The sequence below is a fragment of the Octopus sinensis genome, unplaced genomic scaffold, assembly GCF_006345805.1.
Source record: "Octopus sinensis unplaced genomic scaffold, ASM634580v1 Contig10597, whole genome shotgun sequence".
Taxonomy (NCBI): Eukaryota; Metazoa; Mollusca; class Cephalopoda; order Octopoda; family Octopodidae; genus Octopus; species Octopus sinensis.
Genome location: NW_021832144.1, coordinates 51,944 through 61,337, shown reverse-complemented (window position 1 = coordinate 61,337; position 9,394 = coordinate 51,944). Strand labels below are relative to the sequence as shown.

Below are 9,394 nucleotides of genomic sequence, written 5' to 3'. Positions count from 1 at the left end.
GGAAATTCCTTCGGATATGGCAACGCTCAGGAGGCACTTAATGCCTTCCGAAAAAGGACTCTTAGCTTCTCAGACCCTGGGACATCGTCGTCTCAGGCCGATCTTGCGGGAAGGATTGAACCTTTCAGAAGGATCTCCCTCGTTTGGATCGGCGATCACGGGATTAACTGGCTTGCCCGTATTGGTCTTTAAATAATAATAATAATAATCTAAAGCAGGGGTGTCAAACTCGTTTCGCTTTGAGGGCCGCATTTTGTAACAATTTCGCTTCGAGGGCCGCATTTATAATAATTTCTCATTATCAGTTAGTCCTGTTCTTTAAGAAGTTTTTGTCATTTTCATAGATGAAAAAGCTGTTCACACACATATTACAAACCAAACATAGCAATGATTTTTGTTGCAAACTTTTTAAAGTTTTAAACTTTCCAGGAAGATATGAAAAGAAAGCAGGTATTCCAACCTCCAAATATTTAGCTTTAAGTATAGAATCTGATTGGATTTCCAATAGTTCCATTTGTAAACTTTCATCTGCATTGGAAACATTAAAAGAAAATGGTGATGCGAATAATGAAAATTGTTGTTCAAAAAACGAAAAATCGTTAAATCTTTCTTGAAATTCCTTTAACAACGATTCTAGTTGTCTTTCATACTGAGAAAAATTCATTACATTATGTGCATCAACAGTACTCCTGAGCTCTTTGCACGTAGGAAAATGAGATAAATCTTCATTTAATAGCTGAAACTTCCATAATTTGATTTTCGAAATAAAACACTTGATATGATCTGACAACTGAGTTATGAGCTTGTCTTTGCCCTGCAATTATAAATTAAGGTCGTTCATATGTGTGGTAATATCCACTGCCAAATCTTTGATCCAAGATTGACTTTTCATTTCGTCTGTGTTTTGCCCTTTCATCTCCATAAATAAAATTATTTCCAATATCAACAAATAAAATTTTGCACAGCTCGCAATTTAGCGGCAACCCCAGCATGTTGTCCAACCATATTCGGAGCACCATCAGTGCATAAACATACAAGCTTCTTCAAATCAAACCCATATTCAAAGAAAATTTGTAGTAGTTTTATAAAGATATCTTTACTTGTAGTAGTATCGTGCATTGGTACCAGTTCGAGAAATTCTTCATAAATATTAAAATCTGAATCACAGGCTCTAAAAAAGATTGCTAATTGTGCAATTCCAACGACGTCGACTGTTTCATCGATTGCAATTGAAAAATATTCGAATTTTAACAAATCAGACTTTAATTGGTGTTTCAAATTCAATGCCATTTCATTAATGTGTTCGGCAAATCACCATCACAATATGATTTTCCATTTACTGCAAGCATTCTGCTGATTTCATAGCTTGCAGTGACTAATGCAGTACTTCGATTATGATTTTTGTGAAATGAGTTTGTAACGCAGATAAATTTTTTGCAATTCATTTAGCTTTGAAACACGCATTGGACCTTCTTGGTTAATAAGCAACTTAATACCTTCGAAATAATTGTATGATAGATGATTAGATTGATAATGCCTCTTTAGGTTGTATTCTTTCGGTATAGCGATAAACTTGTTACATATCAAACAATGTATTTTTCCATCAACCATTGTGCAAAAATAGAGAAGTTCCGATTTATCTTGAAACACTCTCCGTTCATCTTTCAAGGAGCGTTTCTTTTTTATTCCAGAAGAACCACGTGACATTAACAAACACGATTTAAAAATACAATTAAAAATTTTAATTAAATGTAAAAAAATAAAAAATAATTTTTTGCATTGTATAGCCCAGCGGTTCTCAACCTTTTTTAGACTGGGGACCACTTTTGCACTATAAAATTTTGTGGGGACCACCTTAAATAAAATAAACATTTTTTGGTATTAGCGCACAATTTTTGGCCTCGTCAGGGCCAGGTTTAGACATGTTCGAATATTTATTATAAAAATAACATGAACATTATCAAAATAACAGAAAATTTAATAGTAATTTAGTGAGATTTCTGATCTTGTTTGCTCAGAATAATTTTACTTATATCAGGCTCTATGTTCGACAAAGCTACTCGCATATCATCTTGTACCCGTAGTCTATTTCTATATTTTGTTTTTAGAAAAGTCAGACACGACATCGCCATTTCACAGTGATAAGTAGTGGGGAATGCAAGTATTGATTCCAATGCAGTTTTACTCAAAATGGGGAATTCTTTCGCCATCTGACACCTAACAATAAAAAGTAATTATTAATGAGAATACCAAAAATCTAATAATGAAGTACATTTGAAAATAATCTGAGCAGACTGATTACATTGAAGTTCAATCAAGCTCTGCTGAAAATTGAGTTCCTGATATTCTTTAAATGAGGTCAAGAAAGGTTAACGATCCAGTTTGGAATTGGGTCTTCAACAGGAAAATAATCATCAAATTTTGTCTTGAGATTTTCCAGATGTTTGATTATCAGACTTAGAAGAACATTATCCGGTGGGTTGTGTCCGAGATGATATTCAAGCATTGGGAACATTGATGTTATTCCTTTTTTTATTTTCATTATCCACAATAATAACTTTTTTTAAAAGCCATTATTATTTGATTGACCTCGACAATTGATATATAAAGACCTTTAAATAAATTAATAAAAATTTTACCCTGCATTGACAAATTAAACTCATTTAAAATGTTTAAAAAATCGGCAAGATAATACATTTTCGATTTAAAAGTAAAATCATCAAATTGATCGGCCCAATCATGCTGCATATTATCACGCAAAAACAAAGAGATCGCAGGGGAAAGTTCACAAATTCTCGAAAGGATTTTCCCTCTTGAAAGCCACCTAATTTCAGAATGATAAAGTAGTATAGAATGATCACTTCCTAACTCTTCACAAAGAGTTTGGAAAATTCGATGATTAAGTGGTCGAGATCGAATATAGTTTATCACTTTTACAATGGTGTTTAGTGTTTCTCTTAACGACGAACACATAGTTTTTGAACAAAGTGCATATTTGTGCAATGCACAATGTCTTGTAACAATATCAGGAACCAAATCCTTAATACGAGTAACAAGTCCAGATTGATGACCAATCATCACAGGTGCACCATCAGTACATATAGATCCAACTTTATCCCATTGGATTTTATTCGTCTTCATAAAATTGTCAAAAATATTAAAGATGTCCTCTCCACGAGTGTGTCCATCCATCTCCAAACAAAATAAAAACTCATCAATAATATTCTCATCATCAACAAAGCGAACATAGGACACAAGCTGACAGACGTTAGAAATGTCAGTTGACTCGTCCAATTGAATACTTATTCTGCATTTACTTTTATTGATTCTTTCAATTAATTGCTTCAGGATATCAGATGACAATTCTGAAATTCTACGGGAAACTGAATCATTGGATAATGGTATGTCCTTAAGTTTGGTAACTGCATCCGGACCAAACAAAATTCGAGCCATTTCAAGAGCCGCTGGTTTGATTAACTTTTCACCAGAATTATGTGCAGCTTTGTTTTTTGCGATAATCATTGAGACCTATTTGTTTTGGATATAAATTAAAATTACAGCATATGATGCTTCTAATCTCGGTTTATCTTGAGATTTATTAAACCACTCAAGCTTTGGCTGTGAATCAAACTTCGTTCTTTTGACTTTAAAATATTCATGTGAGGAAGAATTTTCTAGGTGTACAGACTCTTTGTGGCGCCTAAGTTGAAAAGATTTCAGTGAATTGTTTCCCAAAATTTTATGGCAAATCATGCATTTTGCCTTTATTTCATTATTTGGGACAATGAATTTAGTAAATCCAAATTGTACGTAAGAATCCGACCAAAGACGACGATTCTTGTTAACCATAACTAGAATGATAAACCACGCTAATCAAATCAGATTAATTTCAATGTTTTTGATTTATACTTAATTGTACAATTAGTTTGAAATTTAATATATTGTTATTTTTCGAAAATTCCAGGGGACCACTAAAAATTTTCTGGGGACCACGATTGAGAACCGCTTGATTAATTTCAATGTTTTTGATTTATACTTAATTGTACAATTAGTTTTAACTTTAATATATTTTTATTTTTCGAAAATTCCTGGGGACCACTAAAAATTTTCTGGGGACCACGGTTGAGAACCGCTGGTATAGCCATTAAATCAGACCGCACTTATGTTTGGCAAAGTACGCTGAGGGCCGCACCTATGTCTTTCGAGGGCCACATATTTGACACCCCTGATCTAAAGCAAATCTAATTATAGAGAAATTTTTGCTTTAGGGCATTAAATAAATTTTTCAAGGAAATAATAAAATTTAATTAATTTCTTTTTTGACTCTCAGGGACAAATATTCATTTGATTATGATTTGGGATGGAGTCGTCATGAAGTTCTCCGAAAATTATATTGATAACTTATCTATTGGAGAAGCAAAGAGGACGCACATCCAATCAGTTACGCTGAAAATGACTCTTAAGAGTATGCTAATTGAGCAAAAATGGGATGAAGGTATCTGATAAAGAGTATGATTCTATTTCTGATCGGTTTGTTGAGATATCATGTAGTGGTAGAGACGACCCAATGATTTCTGAAGAAGACACATTGATAAAATAAGATGTGATGATTTTGAGTAAAAGGCAATGTGAGATAAGCTCTTCTTCTAAAAAAAGAGAGTGGATACTAACGACTTGGAGTGCAGGTACACTTAATCAGATTTAAAAATATTTTTCATAAAATAAAGAATACTTTAGAAAATTAGTTATTCGGGCTTTAATATAGAAGGTTCAAGCATTGATGTTGACCCTCCAAACATTAGTGTTGACGCTTCAAGCATTAGGTTAAAGCTTCAAAAATTAGCGTTTTTTAGGAAATCAAAACATTTTTACTAAATCAAAGTAGCTATTTATTAGTTGTTACTTTCTTCTCGGCAAGGGAAATATATCTGAGCATTTTAAGTTAAAAAGATTCATGATTATTAATAGTGATTTAATTCATTTTTCAGTAATGACATTTTTTAACTCTAATTTAATGTTGACATTGACAGAAATAACAAGATGCTTTCATACAGAAAATATACTTTCTATGGATTCAAGAAAGAAGAATATACTGGTAAATATTCGGAATGACTTTAGTTAATCTCTTAATTATAAATAATTTATTTGAAATATCATAATTTTAACTGCAACTTTTTTAAAGTTTTATTAGACATTGAATATGAAATTGAGTTGTTTAAAATTGGTAATAACTTGAGTTCTACCAGTCTTCTACAGTCTTTGTAGAAGAAATCTTTGTAGGGTTGTTTTTTTCTCTTTGTAAAGTTTTGTTTTTCAACTTTGGAATCTTTGTAGGCAGTATATTGAAATTCCTGTTAAATTAGATTATTGTTTCTAACAATTTATTTAATTTGTCCTATTTTGAATTTATTAATAATTTATTATTAAAGCCAAACAAGACTGATTATTGTTAGTAAATTTATTTAAGCATTCTAAAACTTAATAATCATCCCAATCTACCAGTAATTTTTTGTCAATTGAATCGACATCAGTTAGAAGCTCCCTCTTTTTCTTCTAAATTACATATTAATTAACTAATACCTTATATCTTCTGGCGACTTTTACTGCTGAACAAATAATGGATAGTGTTATTAATGTGCTTCCGGTAAAAAATAATGAAGTATAGATTATATGACGATGTTCAAAAAACTAAAATAAACTCTAAACATATAAAATCAAACCCAGAGGCCGAATTTGTCGCTGAAAGATAAGTTTTCACCTATAGATTTTATTTTCTTCGTAGATTTGTGAAAATATGGATAATCAGAGGCATAATTTTTTTGTATATCCGGATGACGAGAAGTATAATATTCATTCATGTTCAGGTCATTAGAGTTAAAATATTCATCCATATTCAACTCATTGGAGTTATAATATTCATTCATATTCAGGTCATTAGAGTTATAAAATTCATCCATATTCAACTTATTGGAGTCATAACATTCATCCATATTCAGCTCATTGGAGTCATAATATTCATCTATATTTAGCTCATCTAAGTTAGAATATTCATCCATATTCAGGTCATCGGAGTTATAACATTCAAACATATTCAGGTCATCGGAGTTATAACATTCATCCATATTCAGCTCATTGGAGTCATAATATTCATCTATATTCAGCTCATCTGAGTTATAACATTCATCCATATTCAGGTCATCGGAGTTATAACATTCATCCATATTCAGCTCATTGGAGTCATAATATTCATCTATATTTAGCTCATTGGAGTCAGAAAATTCACAGAGCTCCGGTATATGTGGAGTTTCGAAATCGTAAGATATTTCATTAAACTGTTCTTCATGCACTTTATTATCTTTTGTGGATTTAAATTTTGTTTTTTCTTTTAAATAGGTCAACTAATGAGGCCAATACCGATTTGATCTAATTTTGCAATTTCAGCTATTGCTTGATCAATGGTTAGTTCAAATTCACTTATGTCTGAATCATAATACTAATATTTTATCAATTATTTATTAAACTTTTGGAATGATTTGGGTTTTCAGTGTTTTCAAGAAATCCAAAGCTGAAGATAGTTCTAGGGTATATGTCAAAGTTTTTCCCCCGTTTTTAAGATCGATGTCGACGTCCCTTGTACGTGCAAGAAAAAACAAAATTGAAAAAATCTAGGTGTTAGAAAAAGTGAAACACCAAGAAAATCATTGTATAAATTATTCACGATTGATCTATATTTTATTTCTTTTTAGAATTTAAGGTTATATTATTTTAAAAAATTTTACATAATTATTAAAAAATTAAAATATAATAATTTAATTGTTGTTTTCATTCACAATATAAATTAAGATAACAAGATTGGATATTTTATTTTAATGAAATTTTTTTTTTGATGAAACATAAAAAGTTAATAAATTGATTCTTTTTCATCTGCTAGCAGCAATTACAAACTTGTTGTTTGCACGACTTATATTTAACAGAATACACGGAAAACTTAAATGTACTGCCCACCGTGATACGGTAAGACAAAGGCTTTCCACTAATCGACGATATTGTACAGCTCTGAGAAATTGCATCAACTGTATCGACGAAAATCAACACAATGTATTATATTTATATGGTTCTATGTAAATTTCATTTGTGTTCAAAAGCCTATTTGATTGGTAATTGACACATTTTTGACAATTTCATCACCCCCTGTAGTCGTAATATTATAAAAGAGCTTTCCTCTTTGCTCAAAAAACTATCAATTTCCACATATGATTTATTGTACATTTCGAATAAAAAAAATTTTTCAATTCATTTTCTTTGATGCAGAAGAATCTTTTGCTTATTGTTTTCGGATCAATTATTGGTTCGTCTAACTTTGCGTGGTAACCTCATTGTACGATGACATTAATTATTAAAGATAAGCTCTCGATTCGATGGCAAAAAACTTATTGTGCCCAGTTTTTTAAACCTGGAATCTACCATCCGCTGAGTTCATTTTGATTGCAAAGATTGTATAAAACAATACAAAATCCAGTATTCGGAAATATCTGTTTTAGTAGTCACTAGAAAGTGAATAAGTTTTCCCTTGAATTTGATAAAACTGCCGCATGCTCAACAAGTCAAGTATTAGTTTCCTGACATGAATGTTCATACCGTTGCAAGTGAATGTATAAAGCTGAAAGTATGGGAGTAATGTTTTTTTGAAATGAAGAATAAAATCTGGATTTTAGGCTCAAAAAGGAATTCTTTTTAAAGTAAAAGGATGTTGATAAAAGGATAAGGAAGTTTCACCACCTATTGGGATTCAGGATCAATCTCTGCTTCTTGCTACCTGATTGCAGCCGGCTTCCTACATGCTAGAAGAGCCGGGGTAACTAATTAACTAACTATGACCGCCTTTACTAATAGGGCTTTTGTATCAATTATTTTTTTATTTGTTAATGTATTTGTTTATATAGTACAGCGGTTCTCAAACTTTTTAACACTAAAAACCACTTTTACACAATAAAATTTCATCACCTTTTTTTAATTAGCTTTAATTTTTTTATAATTATTTGAAATTCCTGACGACAACATTAAATTTTCTAGGAACTACGGTTGAAAACCACTGACTTAACAAGAATTTTACAATGCTTATTTTTTATTCAATTTCTTATCTTTTAACTGCTTCCATGATAGTTCTTTTGCTTTTTAATGACTTTTTTAGCTAGTCTTTCTCAAATTCTCGTGTCGATGAATTGTTGATTTTTATATTTAAGTAATATCCTCGAAATGAAGCATTCTAAATGGTGAACCTCACAAAGTTATTTATCAAAAATGTTGTTTGCGCCAAGCCTTCTGATGTCATGGGTAGATTTATAATCATGGAATACCTGGGACTTATTTGACATAATTTTATTCGATGTGAAGTCCGGAATATTTAAAATTAGTGATACTATTGAAGATATCTCTGAATCAATATATCTATTTGAGAGGTGATAATTGTATACTAACATTACAAACAATTTTCTAACCAAGTAAATTTATTTTATTATTTGAAGTTATTATTAAAATATTTTAATTTATACTATCAAGTTTATTCAGAATTTCTTTATAATATATTTCATGAATTTTATGATTTCTATCTGTCTCCGCTTGGAGAGAAACAATCATTTCATTAATTTTTCCAATGTCCGATAGCGAATAACTTTCTTCAAATAATATTCTTTGACAATGCTTGATTCCCCTCATTCTCTTTTTAGCCTTAATTAACATTCTCTGTTGTCGGATAAGCTGAGCTCGATCTCTATAAGAACTTTTATTTAAAATTCTCTTACTACACTAAAGAGAATGACCAGGTATGCTACCTCATATATTTGATGACTGGCTTTCGATACATTGACGCACTCTTCTTCGATTTTTTTGGAGTTTTCTAATTTTAAAAAGTCTTCATAAACATTTCTTTCGGCTTTGGTAAACCTCAAATTTGGAATCACGACGGCAATCAAAAGAGCAGTACAAAAAGCTCCAAATATTCCAGTGAGTACAGCAGTGGTTCGTCCGCAAAAAGATATGGGGACAATATCTCCGTACCCCACAGACATATAAGTTATAGCCACAAGCCACATTGAGTTAGCAAAAGATCCGTGAATCTCATCAACTGATATTTCACAGGCTCTAAGGGACCAAGAAGAGATCAGAAATCCTGTAGCTATCATTACTATCAACATTCTGATTGGATATTGATAAAGAAGTGATTTAACGATAAACGTGGAGTTAAGGTCAATGTGCCCTAACATACCAACAACGTGTGGAGAGAAATTTGTATAATATCGAGAATTGAGCTTAAATACTCTGAGGACAAGATATAGTCTGTTAAACATGAGGATAGTCAACAGAGAATTGAGATGGAAGTAAGCAACGGTCATGT

The 9,394-nt window shown here is 31.3% G+C and overlaps 1 protein-coding gene and 1 long non-coding RNA gene across 2 annotated transcripts; both read right to left on the bottom strand.

Annotated features, from left to right (window-relative positions):
* Positions 1-376: 376 nt before the first annotated feature.
* LOC115228467 (protein ZBED8-like) lies at positions 377-3,522 on the bottom strand (the record flags this gene model as incomplete). The annotated part of the gene is made up of 2 exons (XM_029799045.1): positions 2,862-3,522; positions 377-528 (listed from the first exon to the last, which is right to left on the bottom strand). Coding segments are annotated over exons 1-2 (813 nt in total), but the record flags the coding sequence as incomplete, so codon positions are not given.
* A 2,058-nt stretch (positions 3,523-5,580) lies between these two features.
* Positions 5,581-5,870, bottom strand: LOC115228465. Its single transcript, XR_003883217.1, has 2 exons — positions 5,721-5,870; positions 5,581-5,688 (listed from the first exon to the last, which is right to left on the bottom strand). It is a non-coding gene; the product is annotated as an uncharacterized LOC115228465 (long non-coding RNA).
* Between the last annotated feature and the right edge of the window lie 3,524 nt (positions 5,871-9,394).